The 24,667-nt window shown below is 41.1% G+C and overlaps 1 protein-coding gene and 1 long non-coding RNA gene across 2 annotated transcripts in view; one reads left to right on the top strand and one right to left on the bottom strand.

Moving 5' to 3' along the window:
• Positions 1-7,865: 7,865 nt before the first annotated feature.
• crispld1a (cysteine-rich secretory protein LCCL domain containing 1a) overlaps positions 7,866-24,667 on the bottom strand; it is a 34,258-nt gene continuing 17,456 nt past the window's right edge. The window contains exons 4-15 of the mRNA XM_087309367.1: positions 23,963-24,095; positions 21,049-21,164; positions 20,825-20,925; positions 16,938-17,084; positions 16,289-16,349; positions 13,614-13,680; positions 13,393-13,523; positions 13,270-13,313; positions 12,990-13,062; positions 12,792-12,867; positions 10,326-10,459; positions 7,866-9,939 (exon numbers count right to left, since the gene is read on the bottom strand). Of these exons, the coding sequence (XP_087165493.1) occupies positions 9,888-9,939; positions 10,326-10,459; positions 12,792-12,867; positions 12,990-13,062; positions 13,270-13,313; positions 13,393-13,523; positions 13,614-13,680; positions 16,289-16,349; positions 16,938-17,084; positions 20,825-20,925; positions 21,049-21,164; positions 23,963-24,095 (1,135 nt within the window). The 3' untranslated portion in view covers positions 7,866-9,887. The remainder of the gene's footprint in view (positions 9,940-10,325; positions 10,460-12,791; positions 12,868-12,989; positions 13,063-13,269; positions 13,314-13,392; positions 13,524-13,613; positions 13,681-16,288; positions 16,350-16,937; positions 17,085-20,824; positions 20,926-21,048; positions 21,165-23,962; positions 24,096-24,667) is intronic.
• Positions 17,230-23,147, top strand: LOC147838000 (uncharacterized). Its single transcript, XR_015524852.1, has 3 exons — positions 17,230-18,491; positions 19,811-20,064; positions 20,186-23,147. It is a non-coding gene; the product is annotated as an uncharacterized LOC147838000 (long non-coding RNA).

Genomic DNA, 24,667 nt, shown 5'->3' with positions numbered 1-24,667 from the left:
TTATTTCTATCATTCCAATTAATGCAGAAAAAGCACCATTTGCAAAATTAAGGGTGTGTTCACACTTGCAAATTCTTGGTTCTTGTGCAATACCTCCGTGAAAGCTCTTAAAATTGGCTGTGGTGAGAAGAAACCCAGAAGTATCGTCTGGAGTCATAGAGGAATGTTCTGTACCTGGCTATTTATCTTATCAGTGAAGAGAAAGTGACACACATTTATCATTTCACCACCTTCCGAATGACCCGAAAGGCCATTCTGAATGCATAGTGAAAATTAAAAGGGAAATCAGACTTAATTTTCAGCGAAGTTAAGGAAAATGGAACTAGTTAGATAATGATTTGATGAGGATCCCAATGATATAATGATGATCCCAAACACATGTTTTAGATGCTATTTATCAAACTCAAGTTAATGAACCTATTCTTTTATAAAATTTGTCTTTTCACAAATTTTGGCACCAATCGGTACTGAAATTTAACAAAAACGCTCAGGTTCCCCGAGGAGGGGAACGGAAATGCTATTAGTGGATTTGAATTTAGAAATCCACGAATGGGAGGATTCGGTTCAGAAGCCGCTTGTCTGCTTGCTCCGCACACGTGGAGCAAGCAGACGCCATCCTTTTAAGCTAAAGAGACTTGTTAACAGTTAAGGGACAGTCATTATGGCGATGGAAAATAGCATTTCCGTTCCCCTCCTCGGGGAACGAAGGGTTAATTCCGTAACTTGAGCCTTCCCCTTTGGGTGGGGAACTCCAATGCTATTAATGGATTTGAATTTAGAAATCCACGAATGGGAGAACTATGGAAATTGCCATAATGACTGCACCTTACCAACGCCTCCGATGAGAGGATAGTCAAGCGAGCGTGACACACCCACCTCATGGGAGGCGCGGTCCTCCAACGTGTCCCTGGCCCTAACTTATCCCACTTCAAAGGAAGTTTTACGGATTGGCTATATTTTTTGGCAGTCGCTAGCATCTAGATAATTCTAGGAATTACGACAGTACGTTGGAAAGCATGCAATCCCGATAGGGAGGATGCTGCGGAGACCATCCGCACCCAATGGGGGACATAAGATGGCAATACATATGGACTAGCCCTAAGAAGGGGGAGTGCGCATAAGAAGGTGGTTAGCGGATTGCGAAGACACGGGTCCACCCAAGAGGGGGGACTGAACTGTGGCGGAATAAGCATATGGAATCGCCTAGTGGGGATCACGTATAGCAGACACCTATACCCAAAACATGGGCTGACCAACGGGCAGACCTACAACGTAGTGGGCCAGCAAGTGACTCCTCCGCTGAGTCAGTGCTGGGGGCCATGGAGGAATCTACAGGGCTCACCTGACGGGGACCTTACTGACAAATAAGCAGGTACACATCTCTCCGTGTTAGGGAAAAAATGGCACCGCAAGCGTGTTACAACACCCTACCGAGTTGTTTCCTCAATCACCAAAGGATTACATAATACCCTTGAGGAAACCGGCTCCACTCGCAGATCGTAAAACCTAGCAAATGTGATGGGTGTCGCCCAGCCCGCAGCTCTACAGATGTCTGTTAGAGAGGCGCCGCGTGCACGCGCCCGAGAGGATGCAACTCTCCGAGTGGAGTGCGCACGCACTCCCAGGGGACACAGCTCACCTCTGCTCAAATAAGCAAATGAATGGCCTCCACAATCCAGTGGGATAATCTTTGTTTCGATACAGTACTTCCCTGCTGCTGACCGCCATAACAGACAAAGAGCTGCTCAGATGATCTAAAGTACTGAGTACGGTCCACATAGATGCGCAGAGCACAAACTGGACAGAGTAAGGAAAGGGCTGGGTCTGCCTCCTCCGGGGGCGGCGCTTGCAGGTTTACAACCTGGTCTCTGAAGGGAGTGGTAGGAACCTTGGGCACATAACCCGGGCGGGGTCTCAGGATAACGTGAGAATAATCCGGCCCAAATTCCAGGCACAAGTCACTGACCGAAAATGCCTCCAGGTCCCCGACCCTCTTAATGGAGGCCAACGCGACCAGCAGAGCTGTCTACAGGGACAGAAATCTTAAGGATACTGATTTGAGTGGCTCAAAGAGATCTGTGCGCAAGCTCGTGAGAACGAGGGCGAGATCCCAAGAGGGCATACGAGGACGACCGGAACCGGATGATGAAGTTGTGCTTTCCCACGGTGCCGCCAGCTACCGTGACATGATGAGCGGAGATGGCAGCCACATAAACCTTGAGAGTGGAGGGCGACAGCCTGCTCTCTAGCTTCTCTAAGGAAAGAGAGCACAACACTGATCTGGCAGGTTCGGGGGTCTTCTCTGCGAGAGACACACCATTCAGTGAATATACTCCACTTCATGCCGTAGGCGCGCCTCGTGGAGGGGGCTCTAGCCTGAGTGATGGTATCAACCACCGCAGTCGGTAGGTTACCTAAGTCTTCCTCGCGTCTAGGGACCACACGTGGAGGTTCCAGAGATTGGGGAGAGGGTGCCAGATGGTGCCCTGTCCCTGAGAGAGTAGGTCCTCTCTCAAAGGGATCCACCAGGGGAGGGCCTACGCAAGGAGGTAGAGCTCTGATATCCAGGTCCGGTTGGGCCAGAGGGGCGCAACTAGCAACACCTGCTCCTCGTCCTCCCTGACCTTGCACAGTAACTGCGCAAGCAATCTCACTAGGGGAAAGGCATACTTGCGCATGCCCCGAGGCCAGCTGTGGGCCAGTGCATCCGTGCCGAGAGAGCCCCTGGTCAGGGAAAAGAACAACTGGCAATGAGCGTTCTCGGAGGAAGCAAACAGATCGATATGGGCCTCCCCAAATCGCTTATATCAGCTGGACAGACTCGGGGTGGAGTCTCCATTCTCCAGAGTGTATTTGCTGCCGTGAGAGCACATCGGCTGCACAGTTGAGCATACCTGGAATATGAATGGCGAGCAGTGATTTCAGCCACGGGTAACTCCAGAGGAGCAGACGGCGGGCGAGCTGAGACATGCGGCGAGAACACATACCCCCCATATGGTTAATATACGCTGCCACCACTATACTGTCAATATGCCAATGCAGCTGGGCACCCTTCCATAGGCCCGCAGCTGCATGCCCGCAACACACGGCCCCCCAGCCTGTGTTGGAAGCATCTGTTGAACAACAACATGACTGGACGCCTGTCGCAGAGGCCCACCGGCCTGCAGGAACGAGGGGTCATTCCAAGGGCTGAGGGCGCAGCGACACAGCGCAGTAACAGAGACTAGGTGTGTGCCCGCATGGGACTCGATTGCGAAGCCAGTGCTGAAGTGGTCTCATATGGAGTAGTCCGAGAGGCGTGACGGCTGCTGCTGCGGATGCCATATGCCCCAGGAGCCTCTGAAAGTATTTCAGTGGGACCACAATTTCGCTGTAGAGCTCTCTCAGACAGTTCAGCAACAGGCGAGCGCGCTGTCCGGAAAGGCGTGCTACCATGGTGACCGAGTCCAGCTCCATCCTGAGAAAAGAGCTCCTCTGCACAGGAACGAGTTTGCTCTTTTCTCGGTTGACCTGCAACCCCAATAGGCGGAGGTGCCAGAGCACCTTGTCTCTGTGCATAATCAATTGCTCCCGCGAGTGGGCTAAAATCAGCCAGTCGTCGAGATAATTGAGTATGCGGATGCCCGCGAGCCGAAGGGGCGCTAAGGCACCCTCCGCGAGTTTGGTGAAGACCCGCTGAGACAGAGAGAGCCCTAAGGGGAGGATCTTGCATTGCCACGCTAGACCTTTAAACACAAACCGCAAAAAGTGGAGACACGGAAATACGCGTCCATCAGATCTAATGCTGCAGACCAACCCAGAGGACGAACGCACCGGAGGATGCGCTTCTGCGTGAGCATTCTGAACGGCAGCTTGTGCAGCCGTTCAGAATGGGAGTCGCTAGCGAGGAGGGAGCGGCTTGATTGCATCCTTTGCCAGGAGGACAGCAATCTCCTCTCACAAGACAGGGGCGAACAGGGGGCTGACCCTGGTGAATACACACCCGTGAACTTGGGAGGCCGCTTCGCGAATAAGCCACCGCGAGGGGCTGGCCCGCGCTAACCAGGCAGGCACAGCTCTCGCTAATGGAGTCATCGATACAATTGCTGACGTACTGTGGAGTGGGTGTGCTGATCTGGGAAGCACGAGGGTCCCACGGAAGAGCTGGAGGAGAGCAATCTGCTCTGTCTCCGCACCCTGACTCCGGAGAAGGGGCCACTGATGGAGTGCACCGAACCTACGAGCTAGAGAGCACAGTGTCTCAAACTGGCAGATTTCAGGCTGTCACATCCGGGGAAGTGGAAAAATGCTCTTTCATAGATGTTTTCATGGCAGTAAAAAGTGCCGTTGGAAATGGGGCTCCGCCCTCCAGCGAGGAAAGAGCAAGTTCCCTTTTCTCCAGATGACCTGTCCCAGGGACGCTTCGCGGTCTGTTGCCGGACTTAGCGGCGTTCTGGGCAGGGGGCTGCCTGCTTCCGAGGTGCTCGACGCGCCCGCTTCGCCAGAGGCGTGCGCGGGTGCGGTGCAGCTCTCATAGGCGGGCGCCTTCGGCGAGGAACAGATATGGATGGTACAGCGGGCAGAGCAGGCTTATGGCCCCGCCGAAGGTGACATCACCCATCAGACTGCTCTCTTACCGCCTCGAATTCCTGGGTAAATTCACAGATGGTGTCGCCGAACAGGCCAGCTTGGGATATGGGGGAGTCAAGAAAGCGGACTTTGTCGACTTTACGCATATCAGCCAAGTTTTAGCCAGGGGTGGCGCTCCTGGACCACTAGGGTGAACATCGTCCTCCCCAACGCACACGCAGCGGACTTAGTAGTCCGAAAAGCTTAGTCAGCTGCAGTGCGAAGCTCATAAGCGCACTCAACCTGAGGAATCGCCACATGCCCCCTGGCCGTTCCACCGTCAAGTGGTGAGGGTGGAGGGACACGCAGCACTAGCAGAAAATAGTGCCCTTCAAGACCGCGTGAGCCTACTGTGCACCTCCGGAAAGAAGGGGTCGCCCCTCTAGTCAGTCCGGCCGCGGAGCTGGGGGATAAACCATCTCCAACCCATGGCCGAAGCAGCCCGGGAAAGCACGGCTAACATGACCGTTTCAGGATGCGTTTTGACAGCGCTCACCTGCCCGGAGGGGGCGAGCGGGTCTGGATCATCATCGGACAATAAAAGCCCACCCTCGGATGCCGCGGTGGACGTCTGGTCTCCGGTGTCATCGAGCGTAAGGGCTACCATCTGTTAGACGGATCGCTTCCCCTGCCCGAAGCTTGGATGGAGTGCTTGGAGGAGGGAGAGGCCTGCGGGCCCGTGGGTGATGGATTATTTCTCGCTGAAACCCTCAGATCTTCCCGAGTGGCCGCTGCAGAGCAGGGGACAACTGGGGTGGTTTGCCCTTTTGCAAAGGCTAGCCACGATCTTTACTGCGCAACAGTCATGGCATCGCAATGACGACATGAACTGCCCACGATCAGCGCATTAACATGCTGGAGCCTATCATCCGAGGACAGAAAACCACCTTATCCAGAAATGCACAGTTGGAGCACCATCCGGAAAAGGATGTGCTGCACGACTGTGTTGCTCTCTTTGTGAAGTTTGCAACTTTATACGCACCGCTCTGGAGGACAGGACCCAAAGAACGCCAGGCAAGGGAAAAACCCAGCTCGACCGTCTGCCACTGCATGTACACACTCTGGACCGGGAGAATGCTCTCATTCGCTCGGAATCGCTGGAGCACAGCAGGAGGAACCCTCATTGATTCGATCAGAAAGTCTCTGAAGCAAAAAGGATGGCGTCTGCTTGCTCCACGTGTGCTTATATACTGGGTTAATTGGCAATGAAGCACACCTGCGCAAGCTTACGCTGCCAATTCATTGGCATTCATTGGCCCGTTCAATACTCTTTTAGACAAGCGGCTTCTGAACCGAATCCTCCCATTCGTGGATTTCTAAATTCAAATCCACTAATAGCATTGGAGTTCCCCACCCGAAAGGGAACTACAAATTTCCCGCTAACATTTAAGTGCTGTTAAGTGTGTTCCTAAGCAGCACTAATTTGCCATGGTATTCACCAGTGCTCAACACAGATGCATGTGATTGGCCGTGAAGGTCATCAGTTCACTGCACTTCACCGATGTTTAACGAGTGCAAACACAGACAAGCGATCTGCTGATGACTTGACTGATCTTTGCGGCTTTAAAATGCTCCAATGTCCGTGTATCTGTGTTTGCACTTAGTGAACAGCGATGAACTGATGACCTTCACGGCCAATCACAGTCACAAACTAATTCTGGTCCAGATCATGTGAATGAGGACCTACAAACCAGGCTTTATCACAATATATGATTTATAATGTAGCTTCTATATGTGAGTTATTACGTACACTGAATAAATATAGTAAAGTTTGTTTTACCAATGCCTTTGAATGATTTGCAAGTTATTCTGGAGCAAAAACGATGTGAAAAGCCTAACAACAAAAAAATTTGGTCCCAAAAACATTCAAAATGATAAACAATGTAATGTCAGCTGCAGAGAAAGCCACCAAAAGTGCATAGAGGTGCTGCCCATTAATTGTGATGAATGACTGATGTGAGTGGAATCCAGGAACAGGTGTGCTCTGATGAGATGACTGTACATGACAAATTCTGCTCCATATAGAAATCTTGCCTCGTAAAAGCAAATGAACTAGGAACATATTTTAATATTGTAGCAGAACAGAGATTTTTTAGCTGTGAAAATGCTAAATGTCTCTTTTTATTTTTGGATCTAGACCAAACAAACCAAGCGAACCGACAACAAGTCTAAAATTGCCTGCCAGGGGGTGTTACTAAAGCTGTGTCTCATTTCAGAGGCTGCATCCTCCAAAGGATGCAGACTTCAAAGGTGAGTCCTTCGAAGTCCACACAAGCTGAACCAAATGTTTTGAAATGAGATGATCTAGCCCACAGAGGATGGATATCGTCACCAGGCAACTGTAACAGCTGCTGTTAATAAGCAGTAATTAATTTTTTTAAAAGTGATTTTATAACAAATTTTAAGCGATCTGAAGGCAAAACAAGGTTTATAAAAGCTGGATATATGTTTCCTTTGATCCATACATGTACAAATGAGCATGTAAACTGTCTATAAAATCACTTATTCGTAAGACATGTCATACTCTTTTTGTTTATTTAACATGTGTTTACATAATAAACCTAATTCATACATTTAAATCAGAGTTTACTTTTAAAAATGTCCTGCCGTATCAGCGCGGATCTTGGAACATTTGAGGTTATGAAGGATCACAAAAGGATGCATTTAAAGGCTGCTTTTAAAGGAGCCTTCAATTTTGTTTTTTAGTTGCGACACGATGACGCAGAGCATTTCTAATGCATCCTTCGGAGGATGCAGCCTCTAAAATGAAACAGTGATTTCATTTTCCTGAAATTTTGCAACTGCACCTTAAAGAGCCACTGTTATGTTTTTATTTCTCTAAATATTATAATTTTTAAATGTTTATATCTGCTTGGTAAAATTTAGGTTTGTTCCAAATTAAAGTAATACCAGCTTTTGGCTTCTTGTGATTATTTATACTTGAGGCCTGAAAAAGTCTGGCTTACATTTCCGACATGTCCAGAAGATGCTCTTTCATTTACTGCAAAAGTAAATCCACTTTTTATGCATTGCTAAAAGATGAAGACTCAGGCTCTGATACGCTTAAATCGACACCATCATTACTGTTCATATCATTGCAAAAAAAGGAAGCCTCTGGAGCTGAAATTCAGATATGGTAATGAGGGTAATCAGAGCATAGAAGACTCTTTTAGTTCCTTGAAGGAACTTTGTAAAATGACATGTATAAAGAAGGTGATTCAATGTCTATTATAAGAAAATGAAAGTTTTTTTTGAACTGGATGAATGTAAATGTAAAAGTGTTTACTAATACAGTAGAAAACCTTTAAAATAGCATAAAGGGCACTTTTAGACAGTGGGTGACAATTGACTACTAAAAATTATTCATTCTTAGGAACCTATTTTAGCAGGCTAGCGTAGAAACTTCATTGAAAATATTTGGGGTAAAATAAATGTTCATATTTTAAAGACATAATGCGGAAAAATGTAATTAAATGCAGTGCTTCTTGTACATTCTGAAACCCACTTTATATCGTATATCAATCAGGCAGTAGAGATTGTTCATTTTTAATGAAAACAGACCTTAAATGTGCAGTAGAAGATCTGCCTAAATGCTAACTGGTTAGCATAATATATTTCAAATAACAGAGATAACAGAGACCCACTAGATCATGTCATTCGCCAGTAAAAAAAACGGTATAGTACTTAATAATAAAACAATTCTGAATGAAAAACCGTATTATATCTAGCAAGTTTTCAGTTGTGTAGTTAGCAAGCTAAACTTGTCATAACTCTCTTATGAGTCTCACTCATCAGTCTCACTCTCTCACACAATTTGTTCTAAAGCGACTACAGTATGCTTTGTGGTTGGCTGGCGGGCTACATGGATTACACTTACTAAGCCATACTTACATGCTATTTTTGACCGGATATTCAAAGTAGCATGGTTAATAATATACGGAGCGCATCACAGGTTGTCAATGTTCAAAAATGAACCAATATGAAGATAAAACCAACTTCACCTCAGTAAAACAGGCTAGGCGATGCTGTAAATGGTCCCTTATGAAGCTGAAAATAGTCACATCAATCGTTTTCCTAGAGATTTCAGTGGCTGAACAACACCACCATGCAAATCAGCCATTCGTAACAACATCTCCATAAGCTTTGCGTGAATAAAATATTTTAAAAACTTAACATTACCTGTCTAAAAGAAATACTTCAGCCATGGCATTGTCCTTCATCCAGCATGCAAAAGTAATTCCAATATTGATTCAGGATTTTACAAAGTTTTGGTTGAGCATTTGTTTTTAGCGCTGTCACTCGTGTTCATGTGATCGCGGCGCAGGTGAACGCGCATCGGCAGGTGCCCAGTTGTTCAAATCTACATTTGCTAAGAGACAGTTTTAGCTATCACAACTATGGGAATCGTTGGCCGGACTATATTTAATTAGATGAACATTTTTTATTCTTATGCCTCACCTAGAATATAAAAATACACATACATACATTTAGATCATTTACTTTAAACAGTACTATTGGAATGTGAAGAGACTTTCAACCAGCACAACAAAACTTATTCTGAACACAATCACCAACAGCACCTTTAAACGTGCTGATTTTGTAACGGCATACTGGCAACTGGAAGCGCTTGACCCAGGTTACTGAAAAGATTTTCAATTCAGCATATACCCTATTAATACTATAGACAAGCTTTTCAAGACAAGCTATTTACAGTGTTTAATAATGTGGACGTTTCATACAAGTTTATTTAATTTTTTTTGATGTTCTTGAAATTTAGATGTAATCTCCTGCCCTGCAGGATTATCCACATTCTTCATTATCATCAAAGTAATCTGCAAAAACTTTAACAAAACCTTATCAGCAGTCTTTTCTTGCCTTAAAGCAATATATAAAAAAATAAATACAGTTACAAAAATTAATAACGAAACTATAAATGAATGAGAACTTCCCCAACATGTAATGAAACTAAAATATATCATAGATACACTACAAAAGTTCTGAAATGAAAATAAGGCAAGATAAAAAATCCTTAAGTGCTTTTTCTCTGCAAAACAGACACCTCATTCCCTGAATCATCCCTTAATCACATACATTTCAACCAATAAAATGGGTAATCAGCACTGGAAAGGGTTTCCATCTATACAGCAAATACCTACTTCATTCAACATTTGTGTGTAAGGAAATACAGGCTGGTTAGAGTGAAAAAAGCCTCTTAATGGCCAGTATTACAGCCTAATCAACAGAACAGGTTGATGAGTGACTGTGACTTCAGCACATGCTCAAATAACTGCGAATACTCTGAATGCCTTTCCTCCCGCTGGGTTCTGTAGGCTAAGAGAGAATAAAGAAGTTAAATAAGCAGAGTTTCCTTAAACAGAACTGTGTTCATAATGACTGACATTTGGTGGAAAGCTTGTTTAAATGTATGAAGTATTGAGGCAAATCTGTGGATGGGACGGCTATGTTCATTTCATTCTTGTACACAATGGTAAACTACAATAATTCAAGCTAATTGTGTGCATCATTATTGAGCATACATTCTGAGTGACTAACAAAGTTTACTCTACCATGCTTGGAGTAGAACCACTGGTACGGCTCTACCCTAATCAGCTTTCTTAGTAAAAGGCCTGTGATTTTAAAAGCTTAGGGAGAGACAGGCCGCCCCTTACTCTGCCTTCCACCGTGTGCACATGAGCCAGTTTGGGGATAAAGCCTACCTTTCTGAGACTATGCCATTCTGGTATGAAGAAGTGTACAGCTTCCTGTTGTCTGTGGGCATCACATCTATGTAACCACCTGACTCATTGCTTACAACACCAGCATGGATTGCAGACCTGCATATACTAGATTTCTGAAAATGAATGCAGAAAAATAGGGAAATATTAATTTTTATATTTATTTTTTCTTAAATGGGCTTGTTATATGGCATATATGGCAATTTATGCAAATTACATACATGAAATTCAATTTATATTATATTTGAATTGCACATATATAAGTCATATGTGAAACTCACTGCAAATATTGCCATTTACTTTTTTTCCAACCAATTTCCAACTATATGTTCAATTATTTGAACTATAATGTCTTATATGTATTCATGTATGGCAGTATACATACAGTTTGGTCCATAAATATTGGGACATAGACACAATTCTAATACTTTTGGCTCTATACACAAACACAATGGATTTAAAATGAACAAGATGTGTTTAAACTGCAGACTGTCAGCTTTAATTTGAGTGTATTTACATCCAAATCAGGTGAACATTGTAAGAATTACAACAGTTTGCATATGTGCCTCTCACTTGTTAAGGGACCAAAAGTAATTGGACAATTGGCTTCTAAGCTGTTCCATGGCCAGGTGTGTGTTATTCCCTCATTATTCAAATTACAATAAGCAGATGAAAGGTCCAGAGTTCATTTCAAGTGTGCTATTTGCATTTGGAATCTGTTAGAGTCAAATCTCAAGATGAGATCCAAAGAGCTGTCGCAATCCCTCTAGCAAGCCATTGATAGGCTAAAAAAAGCTAAACAAACACATCAGAGAGATGGCAAAAACATTAGGCATGGCCAAAACAACTGTTTGGAATATTCTTAAAAAGAAAAAACGCACCAGTGAGCTCAGGAACACCAAACGACCTGGAATACCACAGAAAACAACTGTGTTGGATGACCAAAGAATTCTTTCCCTTGTGGAGAAAACACCTTTCACAACAATTGGCCAGATCAAGAACACTCTCCAGGAGGTAGGTGTATGTGTGTCAGCATCAACAATCAAGAGAGGACTACACCAGAGTGAATAGAGGGTTCACCACAAAATGTAAACTATTGGTGAGCCTTAAAAACAGGAAGGCCAGATTAGAGTTCTAAAAATGCCTTCACACTGCTGGAACAACATCCTCTGGACAGATGAGATTAAGATAAACTTTTACCAGAGTGATGGGAAGAGATGAGTATAGAGAAGGAAAGGAACTGCTCGTGATTCTAAGCAGTGAAGCACAGTGGTAGTAGTAACATTTTGTGGGCATGTATGGCTGTCAATGGAAGTGTTTCTCCTGTATTTATTGATGGTGTAACTGCTGACAAAAGCAGCAGGCTGAATACTGAAGTGTTTCAGGTATTATTTTTTGCACATATTAAGCCAAATGCTTCTAAATTCATTGGACAGGGCTTTACAGTGCAGAAGGAGAATGACTTAAAGCATACAGCAAAAGCAACTACAGAGTTGTTTAAGGGAAATAATTTACATGTTATGCAATGGACCTGAATCAATTGAGCATGTATTTTACTTTCTGAAGACAAAACTGAAAAAAGAAAATGCCCCAAGAACAAGCAGGAACTAAAGGCAGTTGCTGTAAAGGCCTGGCAGAGCACCACCAGAAATTAAACCCAGCGTATGGTGATGTCTGTGTTTCAGACTAGGCTGCAATTGACTATAAAGGATTTGCAACCAAGTATTAAAGTGAAAATTTGATTATACTGTCCAATTACTTTTGGTCCCTTAACAAGTGAGAGGCACATATTCAAACTTGTTGTAATTTCTACACTGTTTACTCAGTGTACTCTTTACAATGTGAGATGTTATTAATAAAGCAATTTCTTTTTCTTCAACAATGCATTTTGTTTTACATTTAAACTACTCTTAAAAAGCTTTTGAAGAATCTAATAGGCATTTCACTTTTAAAACTGTGCATAGTGAACCTTCTTTCGAGCATTATTCTGCACAAAGTCTGCAATGCTCATCTCAAACACGTACTGAGAATAGTACATTTGGCAAACCTGTCCTGCCTCATTGTGGTCAAATGACTTAATTAAATGAAAAAGTGAAACTGAAATGTATCAGCACAATAAATGATTTTGTCAGTTGAAATAAAATAGACTACTCTTATATTTTGATTGTACGTGCATATGAAAGTAAAACATTATTCAAAACTACTTTTCTTTGACAAAACAATGAGTTCTGGCCTTTTGTTTTGGCTGTGGAATCATGGTAGTGGGCTTTGTCTTGAACGCACTTTATTTAACCTCAAATGATATTATATATTCTTATTAGTTATTGTGCTGATTACTGGCCAACAAAATCACATTAAACCTAACATGAAGATTAAGTAAAACTCTGCGATGAACGAATCCTTTAAGTTTAAATTTAGAAAGGAAAAACAAAACAGAACAATGCTTACATCTGAATAAATTCTGGTGCCAATGACTCGAGAAAGCTGGGAGTTTTCTTCCAAGCAGTTTCGAGGACAGTAAATCCTTGTGGAAAGACAACACATGTCAGAAAGGTTTACAATGATAACAGTTCTTTCAAATTCAATTGGCAAATAACACTTAAAAACTAGGTTAAGACTAAACACTGACAGCAAATTGAGTTTTACCTTGGACAGTGTCTTGCAGGCTTTTGGTAAGGACACAGCACTGACACAGTAGTGTCACAAGTGATTACTTTCACTGGAATAAAAGAAAGATTATGAAATTAACAGTAAAGGTTATGTATTCAATTATTTCAAATTAAAGTAGGTGTATATTGTTGTCAAATACAAAGATTGATACCAAGCACACAAATGAAGCTGAGCAGAACATAGTACCCCAATTTTAATTTTAAAACATGTATTATATAGAACCACACATCATAAGATGTTTCATTAGAAAACGTACCCGTAACTTTTGATACTGTGAAGGCATTTGCACTCTGGTACTTTCTGTGTAATGTAAAATATATAATGTTAGACAGAGTTATGTCTGATGCACATCAAGGTCAATCTTGAACAGATTGCTCACCCATGGGACTGAAGTCCATTTTTATATGATTTAATAAAGAAGTCTTTTCTGCCCTGTCTTGTGACATCCACCCAGCCTCCATCATTGTCAATGACACCGTAATGAATGCCTGCCCGGCAAATACTGGATTGCTGAGGGCAAAGATATTGTTTGCATTAAGCGTTGAGACTACACATCACATTATACACTTAAAAAAAATGTTTAAATGTTGCCATGTTTACCATGTCATAATACACAGTTCCAACCACTTTCACCATGCTGTCCAAACAACCAGCCGGACACTCGTACCTTTAAAGAAAAAAAAGAAGATATTTGCAAAGTTCAACTGTGAAAACTGGAGAGAGTAATTTCAAAAAGGAAAAACAATGGCAATGCTTCATTTTGATGATTCCCTTTAGACTATAAGTTACTTTGTAAATGTAATTTTATAATGTAAAACACATGAACTTTAATGACATTGTGGCATGATTAAGATAAAAAAATCTTAATCCCTAGGGTTTAAAATGGAGTTGGTCCTCGGTTTGCAGCTATAACAGTTTTAACCCTTCTGGAAAAGTTTACTATAAGGCTTAGGAGTGTGTTTTCATGGAAAATTTTGAATAGTCTTCTAAAGCTCATTTGTGAAGTCAGGCACTGATGTTGGACCAGAAGGAATCGTAGTCTCCATTCTAATTCATACCAATGGGGTTCTGTCGGGTTGAGCTCAGGACTCTGTGCAGGCCAGTTAAATTCCTTCACATTAAATGCAGTCATCCCAGTCTTTATGGACCTTGATTTGTGCACTGGTGTGTAGCCATGTTGAAACAAGATTGAGCCATTCACAACTTTCCCACAAAGTTGAGAGCATGAAATTGTCTAAAAATGTCATGGTATGTTAAAATATTAAGACGTCCTTTGACTGGAACTAAGGGGCTAAACCTAACCCATCAAAAACAACCCTGTACCATAATTCCCACTCCACCAAACTTTACATTTGGCATGATGCAGTCAGGCAAATATGGTTATCCTAGTTTAGCCACCACCAAACCAAAACACGTCCATCAGATTGCCAGATGGGAACATGATTCGTCATGAATAGGGAATATCTGTCTACAGTGACTGCATGTGATACTTTTCATTATACTCTACATAAGGCCTGGATGCAGCTACTGTTCTGTAGCTGTTGTTTCCAATTACTTAAATTTTGTTTTAATACCACAGTTGACCTATATCTAGAAGACAGAAAAATGTCACAAATGCACTTATTGCATTCTTGGCAACTTGCAGTCTCATGGCACCACACTTAAATTCACTGTGCTCATGAGACCAATCCATTCTTTCACAAATATTTGTACAAGCTGCCTACATGCCAAGGTGCTAGATTGAATACACCTGTGGCCAATCTAGCAACTGGAACACCTGCATTCAATGATTTGATGGGGTGTTCTAAAACCTTTGGCAAGATAGTGAACCTCCATTAGGTACATTATCAGTAAACCGTCTAGTTAGTATCATCAAACATTTTAGACACCCTGCTGATTAACTTTTAAAAGATCTCCAGACCCTGCATTTTATTTTTGTCCATTCTACTGGCCTGTTTTTGTTTATGTGACATCAGCTTATGTATTGTTTTTTAATCGGCCAAAATCCCTACCGATAGTTTGTCCGGGTTGCATCTGTTACTGGAGGGGCTGAGAGGGGTCTGTTGTCATTATACAGCCAATGTATCTATGGTGAGAGCGACCTCTAGAGGTGAAAATCACTGACAAAATGTTGACACCTGATACGGCATGCTGCACATAGCATGCCTGAAGAGATCAAGGTGTATGGACAGCATTGACATTTGAGAGGATTGTTTAAAACACACAGTAAAACTGTATATATACAGTAAACTAAAGTACACGTTTTCATGTCTACATAGTAAATACACTTTATTAGGTACACCTTACACCAGGTTGGACCCCCTTTTGCCTTCAGAACTGCCTTAATTCTTTAAGTTCAAATACATGACAGCATCACACAGTTGCTGCAGATTCATCGGCTGCACATCCATAATGTGAATCTCATGTTCCACCACATTCAAAAGGTGCTCTATTGGATTGAGTTCTAGTGACTGTGGAGGCTATTTGAGTACTAATTGTCAAGTTCAAGAAACCAGTCAGAGATGATTTGCAGTTTATGACATCCAATGACATCCATGGGTCCAAAGTTTGCCAGGAAAATATCCCCCACACCATTACAACACCACCACCAGCCTGAATATTTGATATAAGGCAGGATTGATCCATGTTTTTATGTTGTTGATGCCAAATTCTGACCCTACCATCCGAAGACTGCAGCAGAAATCGAGACTCATCAGACCAGGCAACATTTACCCAATCTTCTGTTGTCCAATATTGGTGAGCCTGTGCAAATTGTAGCCTCAGTTTCCTGTTCTTAGCTGACAGGAGTGGCACCCGGTGTGGTCTTCTGCTGCTGTAGCCCATCCACCTCAAGTTTTGACGTGTTGTGCGTTCAGAGATGCTCTTCTGCGTATCTCGGATGCAACAAGTGGTTATTTGAGTTACTGTTGCCTTTCTATCAACGCAAACCAGTCTGGCCATTCTCCTTTGAAATCTGGCATCAACAATCTGGAGCAGCTGTGCGATGCTATCATGTCAATATGGACCAAATTCTGAGAAGAATATTTCCAGTACCTTGTTGAATCTATGCCAGGAAGGATTAAGGCAGTTCTGAAGGCAAAAGGGGGTCCAACCCGGTATAAGTAAGGTGTACCTTTTTCCATTCAAAATGCATTCTATTTGAAACTTACAGTGTGAATTCCCTTATAGTAAATACAAATAGTAGCCAGAAATTATACATATCATGAAAAAAGGCTTTTATGGCATGTTTATTTAAAAGAAAAACGTTATCTCACCTATTGCATGTGGTGCCTTTACACTGGTCTCTTAGCTTTGTGTCACATGTCACAGTCTGGGCTGCACAACAAAGCAAAGAAGAAACACAGGTGGTTCATTTATGTTTAGACAGGCTGTATAGTTTAGCGGGGCTGCAGAAACGCATAGCTCTGTTCCTGCAGTTTTGTAAAAGCAAGCTGTGGAATTCCAGCAGGAGCTCATGGTGGCCAGCAGCAGGAGATCTCAGTTTTCAGTCCAAACCCCCTTTCAGCAAAGGAAGCAATTTAAAACCCACAAGTATTCATCGTCCCTAAAGCAAACACACTCAGCAGGGAGATCACCATTATGAGAAGAAAAAAAAAAACTCCCTACTGCACAAAGTGACTTGTAACATTAAATGTACGTTTGAAAAAGGAGACAACGTATTGACAAATCCATGCATGGTGACCATCAAAACAATCTGAGTTAAACAGAACAGAATGTTCTTGGAAAATGTATATATACATATATATATATATATATATATATATATATATATATATATATATATATATATATATATATATATATATATATATATATATATATATATATTTGAGATGAAAAAGCAACAACAATTGTATTTTTTAGAATGATCCTGCACAGTATAACCAGTTAACCATCACTTACACATCTGTTCTTTGCTCACAACTGCATTTGGGTGTCTGGTTGGACTTGGGGGCCGTAAACGGGGCCCAGGGCTGTGAGGGGCCTCTGGTTCTATTGAATTTCTTTCGTGTGTTTCCTCACTTGGGCTTTGCCTATTTTTTCCATCACCTGAAAGTGAAACAAAAAAGGTACTTTAATTTGCCTGGATTGAGCAATCCATAGCAATTACACATTAATAGTTGTATACAATATATGTATATTTTATGTACATTTTATACAATATATGTGTTTGTACTGTAATATGTTTTTTTTAAGGATTTGATAAATGGAAAGCATGCAATACAGCATTTTTTAAACTTATACATAATGTGTGTACATTAATGATAAAATTGACCAGTTTAACAGTTCGGCATAATAATCATCTGTTCAAATAAAGAACAATAACCATAAAGGCAACTATTTCTATTTTTATACACCCATGTGCACAATGTAATTCTATTCATCATAGTTTTGTTATGTGCCACCTTAAATGCTGCAGCACTTTTTAAGCAGCATGGATTCAGTCTTTAGCCCCTTTCACACAGTGATACCAGTAACGATTTTACCGGTAAATTCAAAAAAGCGCTGTTCACATCGGCAAGAACGTTCCGTAATTTTTTCAGAAAAGACCGTTCACACATTCATTCTAAAATACTGGTAAATTCTGACATCATTAACCAGGAATGACCTCTAAACAGATGCACTTGTAATTGTAAACATAGAAGGGGTTATACTTTTGTTGATAGTTTCACTTTTCTTTAGAGCTCCTTTTGTCCCAGAGACATCCAAAGGCAGGAGCGTGAACCGCAGCTTAATGTTTACACATTTTACCACATTACAAATTCTGTGGATGGATATATTTTGAACAACTTCAATGAAACCATATGGAGAGACAGTCTCGCATGTCGAGATGTACAAAATATGTTTGGGCTGTTGCTCACTGGAGCACACCTTCACACGTCAAGCAATTGAAGCAGAGCTGAAACAAAGCTTGAAGGTAAACAAACAGCGGTTTTTCATGAGCATTTTTATATATTTTTTTACACAGTTGGCATTAAGAAGGAACATAGAAATGCTATCTGCCTAACATCTAGCAGTTAAATATGTCTGGAAAAAATATTCAAAGGATTTTATTTTTATAAACAGCCAAGATGGCCTCTCTGCAGCCCACAGCATGATGACGTAGGTGATCGTCAGCTACGTAGCAGACCCTGTACTGCCCATGCTACTGTGACGATTGGGTTTACGGTAGGGGAAGGTGTAGGCGATCGTCAACTACGTAGCGGACTTTGTAACACCCACTAATGTAAAGGCCATGCTACTGTGATGGTTGAGTTTAGGGTAGGGGGAGGTGTAGGTGATTGTCAACTACACAGAGAACATTGTATACCGTCCAATAAGGTAACACCCATGCTACTGTGATGGTTGGGTTTTGGGTAGGAGGAGGTGTAGACCATTGTCAACTACATAGCAGATCTTGTACCACCAACTAAAGCCTAGTTCACACTACAGGATTTTAAACATCAGCAGATCGCTGTGCTGTTTACACTACATGACTTGACTTTGTGTCTTTTAATCTCTGTGGTGTTCACACTACGCAACACTCCGTGAACTATCCACAAGAGGGGGGTCACACACTACATGATCTGACAACAACTCATTCCCCATCAGCTCATTCAAGCTACCAAACCACAGCCAATGAAATTTTGAGACAGGAGTCGTCAGAAAAAGCTAAACACTATTGGCTGCTTGTGTGCTGATGACATCACTGACAGCGTTTCAAGCTTTGGAGAAAGCATTTAAAATCATCATCAAATCAGCTGATTTATCAGCGGATTAATCACTCATCTGCAAGGTTCGATAGGATAGATACATAGAGAGTTTTTAATTTTAACATATTTATAACACCCTGTCGTTTTCTAACTATCAGTGTATTTCTTTCTGACATTGTTATTATTTTTTTTTTATTACAAAACAGTAAAGAACTGAGCATTTCTGCCTTAAATTACCATATTGGTCAAAATGACTGCATGCATGTCTGATACTTTTCGCTGTGACTTTAAATATGTGTGCATTTTCTTGCCCGGCAACTTCCTGCTAACATAAACAAAACTTTCTGATGGCAAAAACATCAGTTTACTTCAGATATCTTTCAAAACAACATATTCTGTGCCGAATAGCTCCTGTTTGAAAGTGAAAATGAAAGCCAAGACCTTTAAGTGTTTTAGTATCTTAACTACATATTTATAGGCTGTATTACCACAAAAATATATATTTTTAGGGTAATGGTGTCAATAAATATGATGCCAGATATTCAAAGCTTAATTTTAATATCTCAATAATAGCTTTGAATGTAAATATTTTGTGACAATATGGCGTTTTATATGAGAACGGTCAGAATGAGCAGTATGGTAATTTTAATAGTTACAGAATTCTAGCTCCACTGTTAATATAGCCTACTCTCATGTCTGTGCTAACGTAGAATGAAGCGAGTGCACCGATGCCCATTCTGACCAATCACAGAGGTTTCTGCTGAGCTCCTGAACACACAGGCATTCAGCTTATGCTGATATGCTCTCTCATTGGCTGCAGCTCGTCACTACATCTGACCACACGTGGGGTTGAGTCGGCCGACTGCTCTGGAATATTCAGCATGCTGAATGTTGGATTTCCGTCTGCGAGGTGTCGGCGACGCGTCCGCGAGCCTCGTTGATGGGTTGTTCATTAGTTCACACATAGAGAGCGGCGAGCGCCGAGCGCCGAGCACCCGCAGATTTCTTCCCGATCACAGCCCGATCTGTCGGCGAGCTCGTTTACTTCCAAATCGGGCTCAAATCAGGCTTAAAATCCTTTAGTGTGAACTAGGCATAAGTTAATGCCCATGCTACTGTGGCAGTTGGGTTTAGGGTAGGGGTAGGTGTAGGCGATCATCAAATATGTAGTGGACCTTGTACTGCCCACCAAGGTAGCACCCATGCTACTGTGATGGTTGGGTTTAGGGTAGGGGGAGGTGTACGCAATTGTCAACTATGTAGCGCACCTTGTACCGCCCACTAAGGTAACGCCAATGCTACTGTGATGGTTTGGTTTAGGGTAGGGGGAGGTGTAGGTGACCAGGTGTAGGCAATGCTCAACTATGCAGTGGACCTTATACCGTCCACTAAGGTAACGCCCAAGCTACTATGATGGTTGGGTTTAGGGTAGGGGGAGGTGTAGGTGACCAGGTGTAGGCAATGCTCAACTATGTAGTGGACCTTGTACCGCCCACTAGGGTAATGCCCATGCTACTATAACGGTTGAGTTTAGGGTAGGGGGAGGTGTAGGCAATGCTCAACTATGTAGTGGACCTTGTACCACCCACTAAGGTAATGCCCATGCTACTATGACGGTTGGGTTTAAGGTAGAGGTGGAGGTGTTGGTTGGAGTAGATGTCTCACGTCAGTCCGTTCTAATTGTGAAGGTGCTCCTTTTGTCAATTTTCCTTCTGCGCTCACACAGAGCAGCTTTCTGGCAAATTTCCAATAATGTTACAACTTATCTTTCCGAAGAATTGCCAGACCAAACTTATTTTTAAAAAGGGCGGTTTACACATGATCCCTTCTCAGAAAATTGCCGTTATTTTTCAGGAAAGGTCTGAATGTGTGAGAGGGGCTCACGTTTCATTGCTGTGTTAACTATGGAGCAGACTCATTCTTTCACATGTATGATCATTTTACATACTGTACAACTATAGTTTTCTTTATGTAAATTTATTTGCAAAATCAGACAAAGAAAAAAACTAATATACTGACCCAATCTTTTAAATGGTAGTTTGTATCTGTAAATAATGGAAGCTGCAGCTCTACAAACTCATACAAGAAACAACAAACCTTTATAACAGAGGTTTTCTCTGCACACTCCTCCATAGCTTGGTGGACACGCAGAGCAAGAGGTGCCGTGTTTATATGGGGCATATCCCCACCAGTTACCTCTGCACAGGAAAAAAACACACACACACACGCAGAGACAACACTGACAAGCTATCATCCTACAAATGACAGAGAACGAGTACAGTATTGAATAATGAATGAAGAATCATAAATAAGTAACTCACTTTGGTGAGTAGTTGCACACAAGATAAACAGCTTTTGCCCAGATCTGGCCCCACACATTCATGTTGTAGCACACATTGATCGCACAGCCAATTCGACTACTTGTTGCCCAAACAAGCTGGAATTAATAAGGAAGCAAAACAACCATTACAATGACCTATATGAGATATTTAGGACAAGGAATTTGCTCAAGATTCAAATATTTTTACATGAGTAATGCATCTTGTCCATACAATGACCACAAGCTCAAAAAGAAAAAGAAGAACAACAACAAAAGAAAGCACAGTACAAATACCATCTGAAATCCTAAAATAGCTTTGAGTGAGAAATGTTGAACTTATACTGTCATACAACGTATTGTGGTTCATTTTGAAGTCACTTTTACAAGATTTGGATAATTGTAAATGAGATACATCAGCTACATTTATTTTGGATCTCAAGCTAAGATGATGGTCATTATTGAGCATTATAGTATGACTTTTATGTGAGGATTCCCTAGACTCTGTTTGCCATTTTGGGCAACTCAGGCTTATTCTGAAAACATACCTCTATATTAATTTCTGCAGAGCACCAAATACATCCCAGGAGCTACTTTTTTTGCAGTTTTTGTTTTTACAAATCCACCAGGTGTCGCTGTCTATGCTTTTTTAGATCTCAAATTTACCATATTCTCACCCAGTTATTTACCTGTTTTATTTTTTAGATTCTGTTTTTGTCTTACCTGCTTTATGGAACCATTTTTTGCCGGACTCAAACCCCATTTTCTTGGTCATGTACATGGTAAGCTAACTGGACAAATTGGTAACAACGGGAAAGCTGTCCATATGGAGGCAATCGATCAGCTGATAAGCATCATACCGTTCGTTTTAAAGACTAAATGCAGCAATACGTACTTCTGGCTACATAATTTGTGGTCTTTAGAAACGTATTTAGGGCTTTGTTTTCAGAATTAGCCTGTGTTGGATATTTAGAACAAGGAATTTGCTCAATATTCAAGTGTTTTTGCATAGGCAATCCTTCTTGTCCGTACAATAACCACAAGCTCAAAAAGAAATAAAAGAATAACAACAACAACAACAGAAAGCAAAAGCACTCAGCCTTCTGTAATCATAAAATAGCTTTGAGTGAGAAATATATTGAAATTGAATTTAACTGTCATACAACTTAATGTAGTTCATTTTGATATCACTTTCACAAGACTTGGAAAATTGTATTTCCTTGCTTTACAAATGTTTAGAACAGGTGAAAAGTCCATTTATGGAGAACAATAAATCAGCCTGGGAAGAAGAACTTGCAGTAGAAATTCCAAGTGAAATTTGGAAACAAAGTTTTGAACTGGTTCACAGATCTTCCATTAATGCATGGCATTGTCTCATTCAGTTTAAAGTCCTTCATTAGCTTTATTATTCCAAGTGTAAATTAAAAATATATATTTTCAGTGTCTCCATTGTGTGACAAATTTCAGTTTTTGGATTCCAACCTGTATAATTTTTATGTTACGTGTCCCAAATTACAGTTTCTGGAACAAAATATTTCAGGGTTTTTTTCAGATACATTAAACATTCTGATTGAACCAGACCCTAGATTAATTATATTTTGAGTTTCCTAAGAATTTTTGAGACTTACAAACAACAAAATTTGTTTTATGTGTGTTAATCTCTGCCAAAAACGTATGGTCAGTCCCCTTTTATTTCCTGTCTACAAACTTTTTACTATGCCTCTAGTACCTACTTTTACCATTAGATAGCACTGGTGGGTGGTTGGTGTCACGGTTGCAGGTTTGTGCACTTTTCTGAAGTGTCTGTTTGGTCATGTGGGTTTGTTTTGTTTTGGTTGTCCACGTGTATTAATTATGGTCACGTGTCATCACGGAACTCAGCTGGTTTGATTAGCTGAGGCTCATTATCATGACTATATCTGGGCGACGTTTCTATGTTTCTTTGTCAGTTCATTGTGTTTGCTCATGTGTGTCTGTTTGTACTCAGGACTGTGAGGAGTACCTGCTGGATCCCGTTCGACTGTCTATTTCCTGCCCTGTGTCCTCCGTTGTCCTTTGTTTTCACATCCTCTGTTGGGTTATTTTGACTTTGTTAATAAACTCATTACTTGCTGTTTGGATCTCTCCCAGAATCTTTATTGTGACAGTTGGTTGGGGGAATGCATGTTTATTTATTTATTTTTTGTTTTGTTTTTTTGTAATTGATTGTTTTGTTTTTGTTTTTTTTTTCTCTCTCTTTTTCTAAATGTCTAATTATTAAAATGTAAGTTTTATGTTTATATTTTAAAAAAGTGTTTATTATAAAAATATTTTAACCAGACTTGGAAAATTGTGAATGAGATAGATCAACTACATTATTATTATTAATATTATTATTATTATTATTATTATTATTATTATTATGCATCCTAAGATGATGGTCACTATTGAGTTGGGAATAATTGTATGACATTTTTATGAGAATTCCCTAGTCTCCATTTGCCATTTGGGGACACTGCTAACTTAGTAGAAATAGAAATGCTTAGCTAAATTTGTGAGGTCCCCAACGCTTTTTAGTTTTCAATATACTACTGCATCATTCAAAGTCACTACAATTGCCTTCTAACATCTATAACTCCTTGTCAAAACACACAGATATATTGGCTCTTCAATTGTTCCCTGGTAACACACTGATGCGGTTTAATGCTTTCCTCTATGTTGTTTTCCTGGTTGGATTTCAGACAATTAAAAAAAATAAAAAAATCGCTGCAGCGGAAGAGCTGACAACCAGAACGAGGGCATGTGTAACACTGCTATTACAATATATTTTCTGTGTTCCCATAAATTTCACAATTGTTTTCAGATCTGTCAACTCCATCAAAGAGTTTCCACCTACTGTAAATACAGCTTACGATGCATTTTCTAGTCATTATATCTACCTGAGTGTAGTGGGTGCAAACTGGACCACTGCACCTAAAAGGGCAGTGAGGGTTACATTCTTGGGGGTATGGAAATGAGTAGTCTTTGACTTCATCGTACCAGGCTTGTACATGAGAAGTAGGTGGTCGATACCTGGGGTGAGAATTAAAACAACAATCATTAGTAAACGCATTATTTGCAATGTTCAATGCAAAATAAAGCCAATGTTTAGATTGAAGCAAAACTATAACATACTGTAGTCTTAATAAGCACCTTTGTTCAGTTGTCAGTGCATTGATCAGGTTGCCAGCCATTTCAAGTGCTGTCTTAAACTGAAAATTATTTTAGTGAACTGAAACGTTCAAACCCATCAAAATCAGGGCGCATCAATTTAGGCATGGGATGTTAACCAGTTTCAAGGTTTATTGTGTTTTGGAAAAGCTTTTTGGAAAAGCAAGTTTTTAAAACTGCAAAAAGTTTCTATTATACCATTCCTAAGGTATATGTGATGTTTTTTTAAATGTGTTGAAAAGAAAATCTGTGTTTTTGAAACTAAAGAAAACCGCAGAAGTCAGTGATTTATTTGAATTATTATTTAGCCTGTTTACTCTTCCGAAATATTTGAAATTCATTCATTCATTTTCTTTTTGGCTTAGCCCTTTTATTTATCAGGGATCGCCAAAGCAGAATGAACCACCAACTTATCCAGCACATGTTTAACGCAG

The sequence above is a fragment of the Danio rerio genome, chromosome 24 (assembly GCF_052040795.2).
Source record: "Danio rerio strain M-AB ecotype USA chromosome 24, GRCz13ab, whole genome shotgun sequence".
Lineage (NCBI taxonomy): Eukaryota > Metazoa > Chordata > Actinopteri > Cypriniformes > Danionidae > Danio > Danio rerio.
Note: the sequence above shows the minus strand (reverse complement) of the source record. Positions and strands in the feature narration are given on the sequence as shown.